Source organism: Sander vitreus, chromosome 6 (assembly GCF_031162955.1).
Source record: "Sander vitreus isolate 19-12246 chromosome 6, sanVit1, whole genome shotgun sequence".
Lineage (NCBI taxonomy): Eukaryota > Metazoa > Chordata > Actinopteri > Perciformes > Percidae > Sander > Sander vitreus.
Genome location: NC_135860.1, coordinates 28,015,245 through 28,040,153, shown reverse-complemented (window position 1 = coordinate 28,040,153; position 24,909 = coordinate 28,015,245). Strand labels below are relative to the sequence as shown.

The following is a 24,909-nucleotide window of genomic DNA, read 5'->3' as shown; positions in this document are numbered from 1 at the left end:
GCAAGAATGGAGGGAGGCGAGGAGGGTGGTATGAAGGTGAAAAAGCACACTGTCAGATACTATCACTCTCCCCAAAGGAACAAAGTCAAAGCCCTCAGCACCTGCCTGAGCGCTGACGATGACGTTTATCCATGCAGCTATGACTAAAGCACAGACCAGACGACCCTGTCTGAACACCAAACATCTGACTGGCCCATCTCGGCGGCTGAGCTGAAATGAAGCTGTCATTCCAGCCACGGCTCTTTCACTGCGTGTCACTCTGCTGGGAGAGATTGATGCTCTTCCTTTTTTTTGCTCTTATTGAGCTCCTGCAGTGGGATTAGTTGATTTGAAACGTTGATGAAGTTCAGACAGCTCCAACTAGGCACGGAGATACATCTTCATTATGCTGTAAAGTGCTCCTATAACATTAGCATTAGTCTTCAAACCTCTGGATGGCAAAAGCTGGACAGCCATGTTCATTTTAAAAAGCAGACTGCAGCACTATGTGGCTGGCTTCTATCTGCTGTCATTCAGCCACATGGCGATTGGTGTTACAATATCTAATCTAACGTCTTCAAAAGTTTCGTCAGTAGATGTTGCACAAATGGAGAGGCATCAGGAGTGCTGTGGAGACCATACACATCAAACCTACAAAAAAGGGAATTGGATCCACAGCAGAAGTTCAGCTACAATAATATCTTAAGTAGATTTTTTGTATGATTGTACTTTTTTTTAAACTGGTAAATTAACAAGTTGTAAAATTTTGTTTTAGAAGTGTGCTGGAATTTGTGAAAAAAACATTAGGGACCGTTCGGTATTCATGGAATGGACCACCGGAGGAAAATAGGGGAGGGTCATGTCTTTTTATTCTTTGTTGATGGGAGGATCATCCAATTTTTTTTTGTCTAGGGGGGAGGGTCACCCAACTTTTGTATTCATGAGAACAGTACAATTTCAAAGTGGCTTATTTGGTGCATATTTATCCACTTGGCTCCATGTAGCTCTCTCAGTCTTGGCCCCTATCGCTAGCAGATAGGGTCCGTCCCTGTTTAGTCAGCCAGACAATTTGAGCTGTAGCTTTAGAGACCGTGGGATTTCCCAAACTGAATAAATCCCGCTCGCACATATAAACACAAAACTGCTTTGCTAGCTCCATCGTGTTGTAACTAAGACATCTGCTGAAAAAATAATTGTATTCATTAGCATGATTGCCGTACTGTTTAATTAAAAAACATTCAAAACACCATACGAAAACATACCAGACGCAAGCTTTTATTTTGAAAAGTCGAAGCTCGCAGACTGCACCAGCATGAGACAGGAGGTCTCCAGGCTGCAGCCATACCCGATTCAAATATCCTTTCGGTCCCGGTGATTATTTGTGAAATTGTGCAAACGACAGCCTTTTCAAGGCATTTGAGGAGGAAGGAGTGGTAGCATGCAAGCCCCCAAATTGACACTTGTCTGAGAAATGGAGTTTTGGATAATGTTCAGCTTTGGCAGCTTTACCTATATGCTAAAATATACAATGACTGAGGAAGCCTAGTGACGAGCCCATAGCAACCTGTGTTGAATTTGTTATTTCCCAGTGTCCTTTGCTGAATGGTCTCAATGTTTTATCGTTTTATTTCATGTGAATACTAGTTAATTAGATTAGTAACTTAGTATTTGAAGTAATGCAGTAAGTGTGCATTTAGTTTCCATGCTTATTGTGTTTCCACAACTGTGTTAGTGAGTAAATCTACTGAAATGGCCAACACACAATAACAGAGGAGTGTGATGCGTAAGATGAGAATGCAGAGATTTTATCACGTATGTCATGGCTGTAAAAAAACAGTGGCTATCTGTATATCTTTGCCAAGTGCAAACCAGTGTAGAATGCATCTATAAATTGTTGGGGAGGCCCTTTTTTCCATATCATTTTGGAGGGTCATCCAAAATGTATTGCTGGTGAAGGGAGGGTCACGTCTTTTTTGATTAAAGATCCCAAAACTCCGGTGGCTCCTGAAATAAATAACGAACAGTTACCCATTATGGCAAATTGTTTTTGCTTACTTAAAGGACAATTCCGGCGCAAAACGAACCTAGGGATAATTAATAGATGTGTACCCACTCTGTCGTTCTCTGGGACATGTTTTCATGCTAATCAAATGTGTTTGTAGCTTGAAAGACGCTAGCGCGGACCGCTGATTAGCTTACAACGCTAGTATTCAGGGCACAGAGAAAGTCAAAACAAATCCCTATTTATACCACTAAAAAGGCTCAAAATCTCACCACACTTCAACGGTAGCATAATGAGGGTCCCTAAATGTTAACCGAAGCATTGAGAACTTTGTAAGTGTACAGACAGTTTATTGAAAAGATACATTATAAAGACACTCACGTTCATGTTTACATGCCGCCGCCGTCTTGAAAACCAGTCATGACTTACAGCTGGCGATGCAAACTAAAATAGCAAAAGCAATTTGCTCAATATATCTGAAATAATTGCACTCTGCATAACTTGTCTATTGTAATTACTCAGTGGATAACTGTCCATTTGGTCCCTCCGGTCACTGTCTCCAATTTATTTTCGGGACATGGAAAAAAGTTTCAAGTACAGTCCTGTTTATCAGAGAGGGGAAATCTTCAGAGTGTACAAAACACTGCGTCTCTTGGGTGTCGCGACGCGACAGGTCCCACTCCGTGCAACACAGACACTCCTGTTTGGTGGCCATAGCTTCACAATGTCCGCAGGTACACCACCAGTTTCCCAAAGTACGAGGCTGTGTTGTGGCATTGACTACCGGTAGCTCTCTCAATCTCTCGTAGCCCTTTCACGGAGCTCCCGCAACTCTTCGTTCAATAAACTGTCTGTACACTTACAATGTTCTCAATGCTTCGGTTAACATTTAGGGACCCTCATTATGCTACTGTTGAAGTATGGTGATATTTTGAGCCTTTTTAGTGGTATAAATAGCGATTTGTTTTTACTTTCCCTGTGCCACGAATACTAGCGCTGTAAGCTAATCAGTGGTCCGCGCTAGCTTCTTACAAGCTACAAACACATTCGATTAGCATGAAAACATGTCCCAGAGAGCGACAGAGTGGGTATACATCTGTTAATAACCCCTAGGTTCGTTTTGCGCCGGAATTGTCCTTTAAGGTGATTGTGTAAAGTCTTAAGTATGTAACGAGCACAACCACTTTCATCTGCTCCATTGTTTTATACTTTGGCTGGAGCGCAGATCGGAATTTTTTAAATGCTGGAGCCTTATCTCCCGCTCCAATTTTACTCTGACTTTTTCTTCAAAACTGGCCATTTTCAGCATGTAGCTTGCTAGCTTAAAGTTTGTTGTTGTTTCCCGTAGCGAAGGGATTTTGAGAACGGCAACATACAGAGAGCGGATGGTGGGGGGCATAACCTGACATGTCAGGCTTTATCCTGGAAATGTACTTCCGTTGATCCATACTAGGTGAAACGGTATGTCAGTCTACCTGTATTACAACATACCTTGACAGGCAGGAAGGGGGGGGGGAATGACTGTGACAGCGACCCAGCATTATTATGAATCCCACTGCTTTCCTAAGCACCTCAACTGTTTGTGTCATTACACTGGCTGCCATAGGGGGGAGACACATCTTTGTATTCCAGCTGTAATGTCTTCAGTAGTAACAATGGGCTTGGGAACCACAGACAGGGTAGGGAAATCAAAAAGTATTGTGAGACGGACTAACACATTGTTGGTTTTGTTCTTTTCATTATTTTGATTTTGAAACTCTTACTCCTAAACTCCTCTGCCTTATCCTTTAATAACAGTCAAACATAGTTCACACAAAGGCAGCCCAATCCCTTGGGCCCCAGTGTCTGTGCCCACAAGCCCGAGGACATTATTGTCTTGCTGTTAATAATATAATTTTCTTGAGTTGCATTTACCATAAAATGTTGTCCCTCTGCAGATATATTTCACACATGTCCCAGAAGCCATGCAGTTCACTTTCCCCACTCATGTATTCCAAGCCAGCCTACAAATTCCGAACCAGCAACCTGACTTTGAGTCAAATTGACCTGTTTTCAATTTTTGTTTTATATCAGAAAATATGGGACGTATAAATAAGCACTGAAAATGTGTAGAAGAAAAATTGTACAATTTAAAACGTTGTTTGTGAAAAAATGGCGTCAAAAACATTGGAAAAAAAGTGTTTTTTTCAAGGTTGACGGGAAGACACAAGGGTTAAGCCTGTTTACCAATTTTCTCTAAGGGCCCCAATTACTAAGCTGCTTGCACCTTGTGTCAAATGAGAAATGAGAATCTGTGTTTTCATGTGCATGGCCTACAGTCTTATACATAAGAAGCCCTGGCCGTATCTGATATATAAAACACCTGGATTTAAAACGCTCTCCAAAAAAAATTTAGAAGCAGAAAAAGGAAAAACAATCTAGGTATTTGTTTTCTTCAAATATTGCCTCCCAGAAGGCCAGCACTGCCAAGTTAGTAACTAGAAACTCAAACAGGCTCCGTCTTCTTCGCCCACCTCCAAAAGCTTATTAGTATTTTGTCACAGTATCCCCATGGTGTTGCAGGATATTGAATGCTACCCAATTATAAGGTGCTTATATAGACTTGTTTGTTCCTTTATCTGGGTAAAGTGTGTATGGAATCATAATGTTTCCAGACTTAACTTTTGAAGTTGGCATGAAAGACTGCAATTGTCAAATAATGTAAAAATATTTCTAAAATATCTCTAATTTGATACAGATAGAATTTCAGATTGCTGATGGGGTCAGCCCTGCTGTATGACTACGAGTGATGAGGTCAGATCCTAGATGCCAAACATTAACCCATCCAATTATCCATTATCTATAACCAATTATCCTTAGAGGGTTGCGGGGGGCCGGAGCCGATCCCAGCTGATTGGATCAGGGTACACTCTGGACAGATTGCCAGTCAATCAGAGGGCAACAACATAAAGATTGATAAACAATCACGCTCACATTTACACCCATGTCTTTGGACTCTGGGTGGAAGTTGGAGGACCCGGGAAAACACACACTCACATGGTGGGGGGATGCAAACTCTACACACCCAGTACCATTTTGCTGTGACTGTGGCTAACCGACTGCCAAACGTTAAAGCTGTACATATTCTACTTTTGCATAATGATCTATTCCATTTGAGTTGTCTGACTGAACTGATTGTTTTTCTTGGCCGCTTGGGGGCAACGGAAACAAGTTGTGAACCCAACACTGACATATACGTTGATATGGTGAACTTGTTAGCAAACAGTTGCTTATTTACACATCCAGCAGTTACAGAGCAACATGAGCATTAATTTGGAGTCGTGTTTGTGTCCATGTGATGAATGTAAGTAGGATATTCATTCTCTTTTAGCTCTGGTTTGGTCTCCACCTACTCCTGAGAGAAGAATCTGTCGCTTTAGCTACTAAATGCTCCGCTATGTTCACCAGCTAGTCTCACCCGCCCACTCCGCTCTGCATCAGCCAACCTGCTTGCTGCCCCCTCACAGCGAGGGACAACTAATCACTCAACGAAATCCCATGTTTGCTGTCCCAAATGGTGGAATGAGCTCCCTATTGACATCAGGATGGCTGAAAGCCTACGCATCTTCCGCCAAAGGCTAAAAACACATCTCTTCTGACTACACCTCGGATAAACATGAAAAAAAGAAATATGGCTCTTTGTAGTTTTGCTTATTTAAAGGTAATGTACTTGCACTTACTACTTGTAGTCTGGAGTTTGCACCTTCAGGGTTGAAAGCACTTAATTGGAAGTCGCTTTGGATAAAAGCGTCAGCTAAATGACATGTCATTGCATGTCATGTAATGTAATGTCTCTGACTGTTGCTGTTTGCTGCTTGCTGCAAAGCAGGTAGTGTCCAGTGGCTTTTTACAGCTTTTTCTCTGAAAACAGCTGCCTGCAGTGGCCAAAAACTCTGTGAGATTATCCCTGACTTCTATCAACATATTGACTGTGCCACGAGGGGAATAAACACCATGGATCACTGCTATACAGCATTCAAAAACGGCTATAGTGCGGAATATCCCTCTGTGTAGGATCAATACAGTGGGTCAAATGACAAAAGATACAATTCTGAAACCGATCAGTCAGTGTTCTTACTTCGATGTGTAGCAGGGCCTCCTCTCTTTGGCGAAGCGCCTCCACGTCCTCCTCACTGATCTCTGACAGGAAAGCCTGAGCCCCTCCCTCGGAGCCTACTGCTTCTCCAAACAGTGGACCCTCCTCCATCTGCTCAGTTGATGGGGTCTGAGGACTCTTGTAGGAGCACACACAAAAACATTATATTATATTATACACTGTGGTTACAATGGTAGTAGATACAGAGACAACAGTCAGGTACTTTCTGACAGTGAGCGGTTACTACTCTGATTGATGCCTGCCAACGTTAGTGTTCTTTATTTTGAAAGGGCACCAGCAATCCGGTTTACAGCCAGCAGTAGGCTACATAGACAGCAAGCACACCAAAAACAAAATAATTACAAAAGTTATGTTTTAAGAAAATCATTCACAATGCTAATGGCAGCAGGAATAAAGACCTTTTGAACCTATTCGTTCTGCATCACGGAAATTTTTATCTGCGCCCTGAAGGTAACAACATACATTCTCACTCCGGCCAATGCCTCGGATCGGCCAAGATCAACTTGGCTTTTCCTTTCCTTCATGAAGGTTGTTCAACGGTGATCCAGCAATTTTGCTGCACACCTTGACAATGCCTTGCAAGCGATTTTTCTGTTTGACAGAAAGTGACCCGGGCCAGCAGATAAACGAAAAGGTAAGAACAGATTTGTTAAATCAGGTATAAAACATCTTCATAAAAGTGGTGTTGACGTTAAAACTGCGAAGCTTACGATAAAAGTGATGATTGATGTGCTTTTGTACACACAGCATCAACAAGTTATGTGATGATGATATTAAAAAAGGTGCAGAGTTAAGGTAAAGGAAATGGTTAGCTATATGTATATACTGTAGATAACTTACATCATAACTTTAGACTTTAGACTTAATACATTATTGTTCCCAAAGGGAAATTATTTGTCACAGACATTGTATGTTATGGACACAGCATGCTTACAGATAAACATTTTAAACTGGATAATAAGCTTTGGAACTAAGCGTTTTTGATAACTGACAGGTTCACTGCTGGTAAAAAAAGGTGATAATTCAGAGAATTCAGACACCCAGTAAATGTATCTTCTACATTCATTTCCTGGGTGTGGTGTCTGTGGTTGTCATGGTCGCATGTCGAGCTGGGGCAGCAAGTTGGAAAAAGTTCAACCATCAACTCAGGGCAGGTGGCAAATAACAGCACAACTTCCTGAGGGCCCTCTCTCTCCTTGGCGCTACAACAGCAGCAACTGCTGTACCTTAACAGAATAGCCACAACAATGTTGTAGAAACAGCTATTACAAGTAGAAATTAGGGCTGCACAATTAATCGCAAATGTATTGAAATCGCAATATGGACTAGTGCAATATCCACTGTGCAATATTTGTTAAAGACAAAATATGTTTGAAACCATTCTGAATTGAAGTATTGTGGTGCTGCAGAGACTACAAATTGTATCCCACAGGCAAAATCACACTCTAATCATTTTAATTGAAATATTTTTCAATTAAAATGAGAATAATGATACAAAAATGATCGCAATATCAGTCAAAAATAATCATAATTAGATATTTTCCTTATATCGTGCAGCGCTAGTTGAAATACAGTACAGTACTAACAGCAGCAGATGATTGAGCAGCAGCAATGGTAGCATCAACAGTAATAGTAAAGAACAGTTCACACTACACTGGTTAAAGGAGCGGTTAGCCTGGGGCTAAGAAATCTTTCACACTGGCACAGTCCAAAATGGGCTAACCCCAGCTTAAGCCTAGGACTTGCTGGCCCTGCTCGGTAGCCGGGTAAGCCCCAAGTTTGTGGGGTTACCCCTGAAAATCAACACTATACAGGGCTAAAAATTGCCAGTGTGAAACGGGGCTAAGTAAACAATGCAATTCTGGAATGTTAACATTAGTTATGCGTTTCAACAGACATTTAACCCAGGGCTAGTAGAAGTGCAGTGTGAATTTTATAGCACTGGTCTTAGGTTAACCCTGGCTTCAATTTTGAATTTCAATTTTTTTTATAGTGTCAAATCGTTACAGATAATATCTCAGGACACTTTACAGATAGTGTAGGTGTAGACCACACTCTATAATTTACAGAGACCAAACTATTCCCCCAAGAGCAATTCCACTTATTGCAGCACCGGTGGCAAGGAAAAACTTCCTTTTAACAGGCAGAAACCTCAGAGAGAACCTGGCTCTTGGTGGGCGGCCATCTCCCGGGTCACGGGTAGGAACAACGACTTGTTCTACTAGCAATGGACTGGATTTTTGTAATATACTGTATGTAAATTTAATTCCATAGGCTAAATGACATTTAGTCATTTGCAGGCAGTTTTCTTTTTACTTCATGAATATTGATTATCTCCTTAATCATATTCAGTCAAACTGCATCCACGTCTCAGTGATGGAATAGAACTAAGTACAATTACCCGAGTACTGTACAAACTATGCTTGAGTATTTCCATTTTCTGCTGCTTTATACTTTAACTTCACTGGAGTGGCCATTTGCAATCTGCATGTAGTGCTTGCAAATTGCTTTTGCGAAACAAGCCCCTACATACTTCTTCCACCTCCAGAAGCATGTAGGGACTTCATCCCTCCAAGTCCACAGGGGAATACTTACAATGGCCCTTTCTCTAATCAATGTTCTTCTAAAAGTTCCTCTTGTTTTCAATTTCTTGTAGGAGATAGCTGTAGTCACCACAGTAGTGACAGAAAAAGTCCACATTTTCCATCGTATCTCAATGCAAAGCTTTTTTTTTAACACAATGGAAAGATCAAACAGAACTGACATTTCTATTCAATGTCCATTTGCTTTAGGCAGTTACTGCTATTTGAACATTGCATGCTGGCTTAGTGCAGACACATGTAGGGGTTTGCTGAGACTGAGGCTGTTAATCCATGAACATCGGTACACTCTGCATATTGCAAACTTTGTTACATGTGCAAACAAAGCAGAGGAAAGGGAAGACACCTATTGTCAGAGAAAGGCCTGGTTGCCTTTTTGCATTACTAATGTGTTCCACCTTTGTGTGGCTGACTGCACAGCTAATTCGTGGTAGAGGAGTCAGTGTGGGTCAGAGCACAGGGACCAACCCGGCTGTGTCACGCGCTCTGTCTACTGGCCGCGATCTGACTCACCACTCCTCAACAAACCCTGCAACATCGCGCTCACTCCTGCACAAATATACCCACCGCAAAAGCTCTAGAATATATTAGTACATCACACAGATGGGAAAGACTCTCAAGGCAATCATTCTGACACCTTATTGTAGAAGTTCACATGCTGCGAAAAAGTTCACACAGTTTCTCGAGTTTCCTGCTGTTGGCTCCAGCCGACTCTGGTGACGTGAATCTAAAGATGTGGGTGGAAAGCAATCATTAACATTTGCATTAATCTGCTAAATGTTTGGCTTAATGCATATGTATGGAATTTCGAACGTTAGGACGCCTCTCACCAGTTGCTATCCACGAACTGAAAAAGCCATCCACTTCTTCTACAGCAGAAAATACAGACTCTGCTCCTACAGTTATCTGTTCTTCCACAATGTACTCACTGATTAGTGAACTTGCTGCCCTGCGTTGAGGGTAGTCAGCTTTATATAACGTACCACCCAGCCTTCCGCCCCCGAAGCCCATTACCTCCAAAGCTAGCCTTATAAAAGACCTTGATAATATGCCCTACATACGACTCTCACCTCTGTACAAAAGATGGATTTTAGAGGCTCTTTGTGGGCAAAAGTCCACAGAATTGTTACTGTCCAACCAGTTGAAGAGTTGAAGCAGTAAATTATTTTTCTATTCAGTACAGCGGCAACGTGGTGTTCAAGATGGGTCCTTCAATCAAAAGAGGTTAAACCTCCATCCCACTAAAGTACTGTCGAGGGAGACAGTGGTGCTCTTATGTAGCTGAACTGAACCCATAACTTTCTCCTTAGTGATACAGGTGATCGTACTTGGTTTATATATAACTACTAATAACCTAAAAGAAAATGTCTGATGTCTTGCCCTATGCATTAAAGGCCATGTGTGCCTGCACATGATTTTGTATGACTTTTTTGGTCATAATTCTTCTTCCTTTTTGTGAACATAAAAGAAAAGTTGGACATTTTGGGAAATACACTTTTTTCTTGCCAAGAGTTAGATGAGAAGATGTATACCACTCTCATCTCTGTACGCTAAATATGAAGCTACAGCTGTGTGTGTCTTGTAATGTTTTGTCTGTATATTATTGTTCAAAGTTCAAAGTTTTATTGTATGTATCTGTTGTTGAGTTTGTGTTTTGTACTATATTTAATGTATTTGTTGTTGCATTCTAACTTAGCTTAGGCTATACATGCTGTGGTGTGTGGCATAGGTTTATGCTACATACATGTACTTGTCCCTATATAAAAAAACATTAAATAAATAACTTAGCTTAGCATAAAGACTGGAAACAGGGGAAATAAGCTAGCCTAGCTCTGTCCAAAGGTGCACACAACATCTCTGAAGATCACTAATGAACACTAATGAACAATCCCTTCATCACTAATGAAGGGATTATGTCCCTACCCTACTATTTCTAGGTTAGGACCAAATCATGAAACAATTTTTCTGTATGTAGTTGGGTTGTCTGTGTTTCAATTTCTTTCGTTTTCTTTTTTGTTTTGTTTTGTGTTTTTCACAACGCATTCTCATGAACAGGTCCGTATGATATCGCATGAAAATGTGTGCACACCTTAACTTAAGATATTCTATTAGACCACCGCATGGTCACGTGATGCTGGCAGGCTACAACTGAGCGGCAGTTGCTAGTTGTTTAAGCCGCTACAGAGCTCTGCGACGCCGGCTAAAGGCTCTTATGTACTAGACGCAGCCCAGCTGGCACGTGCAAATGTGACATCATGGGATTGCCGTGACTATTTATACCTGCGCTGGTGCTTGCGGCACTAGTTGCAGTTTTCTCCTGAACAGAGGTGGCGCTAATGAGCAAATGCTAACGACGTTGCTCTTTCTACGGACAAGAAGAAGAAGAAAAGGGTAAACGGCAGAACTAGCAGCAGCATTGCCGTCAATGCTTTGATTTGATTTCGATGACCTACTTCGTCGGATCAAGTCTTTCATTCACCATAAAAGAACTCATCTTAACCTAGTAAGTTTACAAGAGAGACTTGCAGTCACTCTGAGAGTCCTGGCATCCGGTTGTTGGCAAACTTGTTCAGGCCCTCCGTTTCCGCTTTGTCGTGCCACCGATATTACGTCATTTTGACGTCACGATGGCGCGCGCCACCTTGGATGCGGCTAGTATACAGTACGTTTAAGGTGCGCCGCATGGTGCTCCCTTTGTGCTCCGCATGGTGCTCCGTAGTGATGGTCAAATGAAGCTTCGTGAACCACTGTCTTTATTTTCTGAGCTCACTAGATGGCGCTCTCTGTTCAACAAAGGGTTGAAAACACACTGAATTGCCATTCCTTTAACCTTTTTCTTTGAACAGAGAACGCCATCTAGTAAGCTCAGAAAATAAAGACAGTGGTTCGCCAAGCTTCATTTGACCATAGTGCTCCATTGTATCAGCAGGAGTTGGTGGTTCAGTTAACCCAAGAATAGGGGACTTTGAGCTGGGTACAGTTTTTTGTTTTCCCTGGGAAGCGAATTACAGTGCATAACTTTTTGTAGATTTTTGAACAAATGGTTCATGAGAACAGGCAGTTTTTTTCTAAATGCTGTGCATGTGCTGTCAACATGGGAACAATATTTTCTTCATTTGCTTGTGTTGTGTCCATTGTGTTGCAGTGTGTTGAGCTTTCATGACCACCATACACGTCTGCACTTTAGCACTTTAGCAGAAACAACTGTGCAGAAACAAACGCAAACACGTAGATCAGTCATTATTTATAATCTATGAGTGGGATAAAAAAAGTATTCCTCACAGGCTATCACTCACACTGCTCTCTCCCCCACACAGATCATTCAGCAGGAGTTATCAGGGGTCAGATAAATGCCAACACAAAATGTTCTGCCTTCTGCATAATCATATGTGTTGAAAATCACTGGAGCCATTGTTTCCTGTTGTTTTCAATGTGACAGTGGTTCATTTTAGTGTAATTTCCATCAATCAGTTTTAATGTCTGTTTTTGAAAGCCGTCATTACTGTGGCCAAGAGAGCTCAACGCAATGCAACTTCTTTAGAAAATTAGCACATTAAAAAAGAACAATAACATCACACAGAAAAGAAAAGGAAAAAAGAGATCAAATTTGGTCATTTTGTCAAATAAATGTAGAATTATTTTCACTGATCAACTATTCAACTATCTACTTTACCTCAACACATACTAAACATAATGGTGGAACAGAAACATATTTACTCATTTTACTTTAACCAGTGGATATTCTTTCTTTCATTTCTACGCTGAACGTCATGTATTTTGCTATTCCAAAGTAATATTCATATTTTCATATTTCTATTTGTGAGAACCACTTAAAATACAGTGTTATTGCAAAGCACATAATGTACCTAAAGCAGGTGAGAAAGTGAAACTGAAATTAAATCCATACATGTCGTTAGTCCACACGCTGTCAGTGCCCATTCTTCTGTACAGACCTACAGTATATATGCATATATATTCTAACTTCATATGTTGCAATTTCTTCCTGCTGTATTTATTACTTCAGCTGCTGCAAACACCCCATATACACCCAGCGATCAATGTTTTATTTTAGATTATTTTGTTTTAGTAGTCAAAAAAAGGATTTCATTCACACCCAGTCGGTCTGTGATATCGATCGACTTTCATTTGTTTAACACAATTACTAAATACCAACCTCAGCTTTGACAGGGCTACACGGTGAAAATAACTGTTGCCAGTAACCAATTTAGATTCAGGTGAAGAAAAAGTCACAGTGCATAAGCATGGGCGTACATTTAATCTAACAGTTGGAGGGGTGGGGGGAGGGGCAATGCACATACTATTAGAAATTGTTGAAGGGGACACAAACAAAACCGACCAAAATTGTACAGTTGTAGAGGATATGTGTAGTTGTGGAACTCCAGTAAGTAGGCTGGCAAATGATTTTATTCACTTTAAACATTGGATGAAGAGATTATTTTCTCTGATACAGATGATGCTGAACTGAGAACTGAACCCCCTATCAAGCAAGCTAACTAACTAACTAACTAACTACCCAGCATGCTCAGTGAAAGCATGTTGGGTGGCATTAGCAAGTAAGCTAACTTACTATCCAACAAGCTATTAAACAAGCTACCAAACCAGCTAGGTAATGTTATAATCGCTAACATAGAGGATTCATGGAAAAAAATCATACTTCTTTGTCATAACTACTGTATAATTATTTAAAATGACACAGTATCATCTAACATTACTGAAGTGATTCAAACTTTGTTCTCTCCCACCCAGCGTCGTCTTTCTTACTAGCGCTGCTCCCACCGAACATACTTCGTGTGTGTAGCAGGCAGTGGACCAAACCACTGTGAGGCAAGAGGGGGGGGTACAGTAATATACTGTAACAGAGTGGAAGAGACTAAACACAGCTTTAAAGGAGCCCCTGTGAAAAAATGGCATCTCATCACCCTGCTCTTTTATGAATGACAGTGAAACAAAGCACAGGTTATCAACCTCCATAGCAGCTCACCTTATTCTTGTCTGTCTGCGCTGGAGGGAGCAAGGCCCTTGAACGCTCTGCAATTTTCTGAAAAAGGAGGAAATAAAGAGACCGGGTGAAGGACAGTTTTGCCTGGCCATGTACCACTTTCTGTCAATGGAGCAGCTACATATATAGCTATTGTATTACTGTTATTACAAGGAATTGATTGACAAATGAGTGCATTTATAAAAGCAAATGAAGATATTCTATATGTGGAGGATACCTTCTGCAGATCCCCATAGCGCTGCACAGACTCTGAGAGTTCAGTCTTTAGTCTGGTCAGGTGCAGACGGTCTTGCTGTGCAACAACACAAGATTAGCCTTAATTAGCTCAAGGTTGTTTAATCCACTTTTTGGTCTTCAAAAATGACAGTGAATTAGGGAAGAAGTTGAGCATGAAATACCCGTGAAGAGCCACTGATTATATCAGAGAGCTGTTTGATGAGTTGGCTTGTGCTGGTGATGACTTTGTTGGTTTGCTGCTGAATGGAGTGTCTGGGGAAAAGATTGGAAGAAAAGACAGAGAGAGAGAGAGAGAGAGAGAGAGAGAGAGAGAGAGAGAGAGAGAGAGAGAGAGAGATGCAGTGTGAAGCAAGGATGCTGTATAAGTCCTGCATTATTCAACCTGTACATACATGAATTTACAGACCAGTTGGACCAATCAGCAGCTCCAGGCCTCACACTCTTAGACACAGAGATTAAATACCTGCTTTATGCAGATGACCTTATTTTGTTGTCTCCAACCAGAGATGGTCTTTAACATAACCTGTCCATCCTGGAACAATGCTGCCATAACTGGGCATTGGAGGTCAATTTCAAGAAAACTCAAATTCTGATCTTTCAATAAAAAGCCAGATGTCTTGAAACTCACACAAAATGATACTTACCTTGGTCTGACCTTATCGGCATCAGGAAATTTCAATAAAGCCATACATTCACTTAAAGAAAAAGCATGCAGGGCAATGTATGCATTAAAAACCAAGCTGTTCAGCATTAACATTCCAATTAGAATCTGGACTAAAATATTTGATAGTGTAATTGTAACGATAGCACTATATGGCAGTGAAATTTGGGGCCCACTCAGTAGATTGGAGCATGACTCCTGGGACAAACACCCGATAGAGAACCCTACACACAGAATTCTGTAGAATAATTCTAAACGTTCAAAGGAAAACGCCACATTAAAAACCCAAGAGCTGAATCCTGAAAACAGTCCCCTCAGTCAGCTGATGGTGAAGCTAACAAACCAGGCTCCCATCAGCACTGGTTCAAAACATCACAACAAAACAAAACAGATTATGAATCATTCAAAAGATCAATATTTAGAACATCGGAAAAGTCAAACACAAACAAAAAGTAGACTAAATTGTTATTTGAGTCTTAAGAGAATATAAATTGGCTGAGTATGTGCACACTGTCAGAGATCTAAAGCAGAGACGGATCCTGACTAAGTGACCACCAACTGGCCGTAGAGACAGGAAGACTCAAGACAGACATGGCTGCCCAGAGAGGAGCGTATGTGCTCACTGCTCAACAGGGGAGCTAGAAACAGAGATACACTTCCTCCTCCACTGTGAAAAATGATCTTCACTAAGAGATTTACACTTTGGAAAAATAGCCAAAGAAATAGCTAATTTCCCAATGTTAACATCAGAAAAGAAGCTGGTAGTCCTCCTAGGAGAAGAGACAGCAGCTCCACTGGCAGCTAAATATGGATCTGCCTGCCACAACCTGACTCACCACTATAAGATCCCAACATTACAGATTGGTTTAGGATTGTACAGTAATTATATAGTACAAAACGGTTAAGTATTATATTGTGTTATGTAATTGTTTTGTAATGTAGTGTGTTATAACTATCAGTGCAGTATAGACTCTATGTGACACCTACTGTATGTATTTAATATGTGATATGTACTATATATGCATTTCCTGTAAACTGCTTTGTTAATGCCAATAAAGCAAATTGAATTAATTGAATTGATTGAATTGAAATATATATATGAGAGAGAGAGAGAGAGAGCGAGAGAGAGAGAGAGAGAGAGAGAGAGAGAGAGAGAGAGCGAGCATTCACTGAATTACTTCACACTAAATGGGACTTGCCAATATGCCAATAATTGTATAAAAAAAGTTGCCCAGAGCTACTTAGTAATACTTTACTTATATTTTATACATTATACCTAAATAGAGTAGTCTATATTGACAGTGTTTCATTTCCGGGATTGTTCCGTTGCCGCTGGAGGTTCCGCCGGATTTCCCTCACTTTTGGCTGGATGTCCGTCCCCTTCCTCTTTCTTTGTGTTGGCGTTCTAAATGGATTTATGAGGACTAACTGCTCCTCAGATCTCTGCAGAGTAAATTGAGACAGCTAGCTAGACTATCTGTCCAATCAGAGTTTTCTGTTGCACGACTAAAACAACCTTTGAACGTACACGTTTCACCAAAACAAGTTCCTTCCCGAGGCTATTTTGCAGAGGCACCGTGTCCCCGTCCGGCGCTTAGCACCGCCCAAGACGATTGTGATTGGTTTAAAGAAATGCCAATAAACCAGATCATGCTTTTTCTCCTATTCCAGAATGCTGTGTGGACTAGCCAGCTCTTCCTCTGCAGCGCTGTGGAGGAAGGTCTGGTAATGCGAGACTAACCTAAGAGTGACCATTTTCATGTCAGCAAGGACAAGCTGTCAGTGGATTGACATCAGGGATGAAAGACCATTATGGATGGTAAAATTCTGAAAAACTTGTTTAAAGAAAGTAATCCAGTGTAAAACTGTTAACAAGGCATTTACACTAATATTGAACATCCACAACTTGTTTTTCTTTAACACATCACCCTGCCAATGGGCAAGCATAGTTTTGAATGTTACCACTGCAGTATCCCTTTAGAATCTTCTAGCCTTTAAAACAGCACAACAGCCAGAGAGCAGCTTTCAAAGTCCAGTGGGCTACTTATTATTTGATTAGACGGGTTAAAATAGTTTTTTATGCCACTTTTTTTTTTTAACCATTTGAGCAGTTTACTGTAGGTATCCACTGACGAAAACTTCTCTTCTGCAGTTAAAATGTTACCTACATTTTTGTTGTTACTTTTGTATTTGCAACCAAGCTGTGTGTATGCACATCCCACTACAGACTTTTACAGAATTTCTCAGTATTGTAGGCTATATATATTAATGCCCGGCAAAAAACAAGCTATGGAAAAGGATTAGGGCCACATGTGAAAAATGTATTTGAGTTCTGAGTTTAAAGCCAGAATTCTGAAAATAAAGTCAGAATTCTCAAAAAGAATCTGACTTCTTTTCTCAGATTCCTGACTTTATTCTCAGAATTTGGACTTTATTCTCAGAATAAATGACTTTAAACTCAGTACTCAAATACATTGTGGCCCTTATCCTCTTCCATAGAAACCCTCTCCTAAATGGAAATGGGAAAAATGGAGCTAGTTTTATGATAAATGAGCAGGTTTAAAGCTTTGATTGGGCTACTTTACGTCTAATTTGGCAAGACTGCGGTTTGTACTGCCACAATTTATCCATACTCCTACAAGATTGCAAACATTGAGCTCTGTATAAATGTAACTTTTAGGAGAAAGGGTTGCTTATTGGACCAGAATGCAATGTAGTTGCAGCCTCAAGTTACAACCTGCAGTTGTATTATGAAAAAGCCCAAATATTTCAGGTACCAATATACTCCATCAGAACTGATTGATGATGGCCGACATGGTATTGTGTCCAACCATTTCAGCAACTTTCAGAATCCGACAATATGACTGTCACAGCCACAATGTCACGTCTCCCTCTTCTCTATGATGGCCAACTTGTCATCCTAACCCTGACTTTTAGTTTAATATAAAGCTTGCTTTATACCCATAAGTGGATCTTTACCCTTTAACGCATAGTGGTCACTACAGAGGACAGCTATTCAAACGCCATTTCCGTGCATATGCATGGGTTTTGATGGTTTAATTGCACATCAGCCACCACAGTGGACACTGGTCTGTCATTCCATACACTGCCACCCACTGGCCAGGTGCTGTAAGTGCCACACAAATTTCACAAATCCAAGATGGCCGACGTAGCATACATTTAAAGGTGCTCTAAGCAATGTCCCGCATTTTTTAGGCTACAACATTTTTTGTCACATACAGCAAACATCTCCTCACTATCCGCGAGCTGCCTGTCCCCTGAACACACTGTAAAAAAACGCAGTCTCTGTAGACAGCCCAGGCTCCACAAACGCCAACAAAAACAAACTGTGCCAACCTGCACCACCAAACATAAACAGTCTTCCAGCGTTCCAGCCAATAACCGACAAGAAGGAGTTGTGGGTGGGGGGTTGGGGGCGGTAGTGCACGGAAGGGAGGGAGAGGGGACGGGATGAGGAGGAGGGAGGGGCGAGCAAGCCTAGTATTGTTTGAAAATACTTCGAACGTCAACAAGAAGGGCTGTCACCCAACATCGCTTAGAGCACCTTTAAACTGAAACGGGGGACCGTTGAACACCCTGTTGTGTGCGCAAGTGCACTGCCTTTTTATTCCCACAAGTTAACGTACACGTTGCTACTGATTGGTTATCACCTTTGACACAGCCACTAAACGAGAGAAAACATAACACATTTTAGCACCCCATTTTACACCGTTCCGAGGAAACATGTCGTTCAACAATCCTGCCAATCCTTCTATAGTAGGAGAAATTTGCAAGTAAAAAAAATGTTTTAACATCAAGTAACAATACAGTTATGAAAGTGACTTTGTTTTCATGAAAATAATTTATCTGCAGTAACTGTTTGGACAGAAAATCAATTACTTTGCTATTGGAATGTAACTTGTCGTTTACGTAACAAAAATCAAGTATACAAAATAGGTTCAACGTTTTTGCATTGCATTGAACGGCATTAAGATATGGTATATGTGAAAACATTACTTTAACACCATTACAAATATATTAATTTAAAGTGTTCACATAATATATCATTGTATTCATTGGTTTGTTAAATACATATTTATATTTTCAATGTCTTAAACGCATGCAGTCCACCTGAGTGGACATGTGAAAAACTCCTTGAGAAATGCGTGTTTAAACTAAATGAAGTTTAACACAACATAAAAACACTTAAGGAAAAAAAAATCCTGACTGAGGTTTTCATAATTCATGCCTGAAAGAGTGAAGAAGTCACTGGAAAAGCTGCTTTTCCACAAAGCAAATTGCAAACTTCATTGAACTAACCCTTGCAAGATTTGCTGAGCTAGACCGCTCTCAAGTATGTATGGTTGAGATTACATTTGACCAGCAGAGTGACTGAGATCGAACAGTGTAATGCAGACAAATCCTCTCTGCACCTTCACGTTCTTACAGGGAAGCTTCGACAGGGCGGAAAGGTTAAAGTTGCAGCCATATTCATGACTCTCCAGCACGTCCGCTGGAAGTCCGGTTTAAGTCAGTTAAGAAATATCTATGCTGTCCAGGTCATCCTGGGCTTAACCCCCCCCGGCCCCCCTCGTCAGCAGCCTCACTTCCCCCAGAGGTCAACTCCCAGCTTCCAGACTTGACCTGCCCCACAGAGATAGGCAGCTACATAAACACACCTCTGAAGCTACATACTCTATCTATCTATCCATCCATCCATCCATCCAAATATTGATTGATCTGTAGCTGGTGGCAGGATAAGCAGAAGGACCATAGTGCATTGCAGCTAGAAGGAGCATGTAACTATAACTCTGTGTCAAAATATCACGATGGGAAAATACCTGAAAAACATCTCCCATCACATCTTTGCAGAGCAGGGTTAAAGAGAGTTGAGGAGTCAGGGAAGTAGACAGGGTGGAAGTTAATTGTGCTGCGAGAAATAAAATTGTACTGTAAGGAAATAATTAAATTGGACTGCAGCCAGAGAAGAAGTTTTACACTTATAATGTAATCAGGATCTAAGGCTTTACATGGCCAGAATGCTGTCTTTTAGTGTTGCTGTAAAGAGATAGTAAATCTGTATATGCTTGAGATCACTTGGTATGATAATATAAATTGAATATTCCAAAGAATGGAGTACTGTATAGCAGTATAGTGTATGAGCGATAACATAAAAAAGTTTCCTTTTACTTACATGGCTAACTTGTCCAAGGCTAAGTACTCTACATACTGTACTATATAAATATGATTAGCCATTACAGTATATATGCCTTATGATTAGATTTGACACACACCGGTCTCAGCCACAATATGGGTGCACGCACGCACACACACACACACACACACACACACACACACACACACACACACACTCTCTCAACAGTAAGATTATCAATTGCTAAACCTAAGCCTAGACTTCAGATGCATCATTGTTTAGCTGTCGAGCTAAACGATGACTCATCATATGTCTACATAACATATTTTGAAATCACATTTAGCTTATGCTCCATCATGTTAGCCACCAAAATTACAAAGCACAGAGTACAGACTGTAAGGCTGGCACTCTGAATTAGGGATCTGGAGGAATAACAAATATGAGTCTGTATGAATGGGCATTTCTGATGCACAATGGGAACGAGGAGAGTTTTATTTTAGGAACGCAAGCAATTTAATGCATCAAACAATCTACAACATGCAAATAGTTGGCCTCGCAAATAACAGAACCCCACTCACCAATAAGTGATGAACATGTTGCCCTGGTCTGATTGCTGCAAACAACTTACAGGGGCACTCAAAATTATAATAATGGTTCAAATATTTGGAGCAGAGGCCGAGATATCATGACTTTACTACCTAGCATAGATCAAGCTCCAAAAACACTGGATCCTAACATTTCCCATGATGCAACTCAGCAGTATTTTTCATTTTAGCACTCTTCCTGTTAAATGCCCACGTCTTTCAAAGTCCATACCAGGGGTGTTTCTAGGAGTTGACCAGGGGCCTCATTTATAAAACCGTGCATAGAATCCACACTAACTGTTTGAATGAGGAAATGTGTACACCAAAAAATATTCTGATAAATGAAACCTGCATTCGCCTGCCATTGTGGATATTCCTTTTATAAATGACAGATCATGCACATACAGTAGATCTGCCTCCTTGACCATACATGGTCAATGTAAAGCCTTTATGAATGTTAATGCATAGAAATGGGCCTACTGATCAAGATGTTGGAAGTAGGGAAGCGGGGGATGCGGCCCCTTTCGCCAGCACCAAACATTTGTTTTTATTAGGAATTGGTGCTTAAAGTTGTTTGACTTTCATTTCTGTCTTTTATATTTCCTCACAACATTAAGAATATATGCGTTCAAAGACTTTAGTTTTCTACATTTTTTAGAGCCAAATCAAATGTGTTAGGGTCACTATTATCTCCTGGCTAGTTGACTTGGTTCCAGGCTTAGAGCTCTTTATATATGCATTTTCTGAAACGTCAATGAACTATTGAATGGGGAAAATCAATTTGGGAACCAGATAGAAATAACCAACCACATTGCTTTTTTTTGGGAAATTCAGTTAATGCCTACTATACACTAGAAGACTTTGAAAAGACTAAAGTGTGACACCATCTCACATCTAAAGACAATCATCTCACATCTAACGTTAAAGATTGTCATAATAAGTAAAGACTGGGGATCTTGCAGGGTCACACATTGCAAGACTACAACTAGATCCGGTTTGAAAAATGTAATCAAGCTAGCTAACTACTGCTAGAGTTAGCTGGTAACTTAAGGGAAAGTTAGCAGATTTTCTGTTCTGCCATATGTGCAGATGAATGTCTCCAGTACCCGGTGGTCCGCGGTTATCTGCCGGTAAAACTCCCGTTGGATGACTCGCTTCAAAAGGGTTGAAAACCGACAACTTTCTCTCTTTAGCATTTAGCTTAGCACGGCGCCATGGCAACCATAAACGACACTGGCTTCATCTGTTTGCTGGTTCCTGTTTGGTGCTGGAGGGAGCGCACCCAATGGTTGTTGACAATGGTCACATGATATAACTTCACTACCAAGACTTACGATAATATCAAACCCGTTTGATTTTGCCAGAACATCCAGATGGGAAAAAGACTGATTGGGACTGAGTTTTGACGAGGAGACGAGGGGAGCATGCCAACTCTAGCAAGACTCATGATTTCATTCTTATATTGGAAATTAATTTGTCTAAGTTAGGCATAAAAAGGTGCAGTTGTCAGCTGAGAATTTCTGCTCACTGACAATACTTTTAAGTGACTCAATCAACAGCAACTTTCTATAACAGATGGACAATTGTATTCATTTGACAGGTAGAAGTAGAGGCAAGTAAAAGGAATCCTTTGAAACTTGCAGTGTAAAAATACAATCAGAGCTGTGCTTGAGAGCTGATGAGCTCTGATGGATTATCCATGAGTCAGTGGAAGACCTGCCCACCACTGCTACGCTGTTACCAAACAATCAGAGCTCGCCCACTACGGAGGACCCCCGAGAAGACCTCTGCAGTGTAGCTGCACAGTGATACATCTGCTACTCACACTCTTCCCCCACAACAAGCTCGAGAGCCAGGCGGCCAGAAACAGCATGCAAAAGATTGGAATTTCTCACACTGTGAATTTCAATCAGTCACCTCTGTTGTGTGTTTCTCCTGTCTGCTTGGCGTTTGGTATTCCTTTGAGGTCTGACTGGCCCTAGTGGAGGATAACCGAGGAGTCTGGGAGCAGCTGGCTGCAGGGGGAGGTGTGAAGGAGGGAGTGGGTAGGGTGCTGTTCTGACTGCAATCATAGTTTGAGGGCTTACAGGATAGAGCGGCGCTTATACCAGGCTCTGATAAGGATTAAACCACCAAACTGCTGTTACTGCTGACCTGTCGCTAGCTCAGATGACAAAGCAGAACATTTGTAAAACTCAGCACCGACTGAAGTCCAAAATGCACCGGTGCGCTATGATGTCACCTTGTTCACACTGACCACATGGGGAAGAGATATTGATATGGGCTCAGACGTGTTGACAGCTCGACACAATCACTGTACTGACCAGTTTTGGGTTAGGTCAGGGGTCTACAACCCTAGGCATGTCTGCCACCATTGGCACGCGGTGGCTCAACCAATGGCACACTAGCAATAAGTGTGCAAGAGACCTTTATGGAAATGTCCCAATCCCCATGCCAAAATACCTCGTTCACAGCCATTGGCAGGAGCACTGCCTGGTATTTATGGTAGTTTGATTGACTTTTTCCCATCTGCATTCCGTGAAGACCCACCTTACTAGGCTCTGATTGGCTAGTACTTATTGCATTCTTGACCTAATGCTGCGCAAAGGAAAAAAATAACCCTGTCTGAGCGGGAATGGTCGATCATGGCAGACTTAATTCTGCTAATATGGCACACTGATTAACAAGAACATTTTAAAATGGCACTTCATTTGAAAACAGGTTGCCAACCCCTTGGTTAGGTAATTACTGGCAGTTTGATCAAGGGTTGACATTAGTTTCATCTCTGTGCGTTCAATGGACTGTTCTGGGATGTGTTAGCTTGTTGTAAGGTCTGGAAGTGTGAGGAGGGAATTACGGCTGGGTTATGCTATAAAGTAACTAGTTTTTATGACGTCATGTTCAACCTCCTCGGAGGGCAAAAGTGCTGATGGCTTACGCTGTTCTGAATGGTCACACAGGAATGTGGATTGATGTCATATAGAGGTGGGAGACGTGGTAGTCGTTAAATATGGGGGACACTGCAGACGAAGTGAAGGAGTTCAAGTACCTTGGGGTCTTGGTCGCGAGTGAGGGGACAATGGAGCGGGAGATTGGTCGGAGAATCGGCACAGCGGGTGCGGTATTACATTCAATTTAATTCAGTTATATGTGGCCCACTGAATCTGCGAAGTGGAGTAGGGTTTCTCCTGCTGAACCATGGACTTTACATTGTGGTGACATCACAGGTTTTTAAATCGCTTTTCTCGGCTAGAGGGAAGTTTTTCAAAAATAAAAAGTCCATGCATTAAAAATTCAGAATAGAAAAAAGTCAAAACTGACCTTGTTTGCAGTACTAGGTGCCCTGTCAACAGTTTTACAGACATCTCTTTTACAATGGTGGCCTCTGGGGGAAATCTGTTTTGGGCTATAGGAGAATTTTATTTGCATTACAAGGCTGAGTGCTCTTCCAATGGGCCATGCTGGATATTTATCACATTTGAAATAAAGCAAAGACTCTCCTTAATTGTTATTTTATATATATATATATATATATATATATATTTTTTTTTTTTTTTCTGCATTCAAGGACGAAGCGGTCCAGAGTGTGGCAACATGATGCAGATGAGGGACCTCCCTATTTACTACCAAGAGCAGCACTTTCCAAACTTCTATTTGAGCGCCAAAATTCTCTGAATTCTGAGGCACTGCAGGGTATGATCAAAAATGTCCACAATAGATGAGAAAAAAAAGTAGTGTCCACAGCATGTCAATTGCGTTTTGCTAAAAAGAATATACAGTATGTTTTGCAGTTATCTGACACTACACGTGTCAGTGATGATGCAAAATGTGGATGTAGAATGAGTCTGAAATCTCATTTTAGTCTCACTTAGAGTGATGGGAATAATAAATAAACAAAAGAAGGAATGGTTTCTAACACAGGTCTCATCAGCTGCTCACACCATGCACCTCACACCACCCAGTCAGGTGATGGCCATGACACAAAAACACATGCAAGGGATAGACAGGGAAGAATAAGACTGATGTGAACATAGACATTGAGATGCTGTTAAAAGCTTCTAGTCATAAGTAAGTGGACCTTTGAGCTTAGATTCTCTTCAACAAATATTGTTCCCACAAATCAAGAATAAACATCCATACACAGATTCAAACAGCTTTTGGAATGTTTCATGACTAAGGAAATGCACTCAACATCTGTGTTAGGCCTCAAGGATACACTCGGTGAGAAACAAGGTAACTTTGCCTGTTTACTGGAAAGCTTCACAGGATACCTTCAACAGCACTTTCCTTCCAATGTGCTAGGCATGCTGCATCACCTGATCCCACAAACACATTCTCACTCTCACCAAGTAAAAAAAACAACAACAAAAAACAATCCCACCAAGTCAAATAGCGAAAATTGGTCTGGTTTGTTATCGACACAAAAAGTCTCCTTTAGCGTCATATTTTGACGCTCTGGGTTGGGACTCTTGGCGTCCCTATTTGACGCTCTCAGGACTCGCGTCTAGCCCTTTG

The 24,909-nt window shown here is 41.1% G+C and overlaps 1 protein-coding gene across 1 annotated transcript in view; it reads right to left on the bottom strand.

The window, feature by feature from the left end:
• Positions 1 to 24,909, bottom strand: part of tsnare1 (T-SNARE Domain Containing 1) — a 196,696-nt gene that overhangs the window by 99,009 nt on the left and 72,778 nt on the right. Inside the window, exons 5-8 of the mRNA XM_078251935.1 lie at positions 14,156 to 14,246; positions 13,975 to 14,049; positions 13,740 to 13,796; positions 6,099 to 6,254 (exon numbers count right to left, since the gene is read on the bottom strand). Coding sequence (XP_078108061.1) covers positions 6,099 to 6,254; positions 13,740 to 13,796; positions 13,975 to 14,049; positions 14,156 to 14,246 — 379 coding nt within the window. The remainder of the gene's footprint in view (positions 1 to 6,098; positions 6,255 to 13,739; positions 13,797 to 13,974; positions 14,050 to 14,155; positions 14,247 to 24,909) is intronic.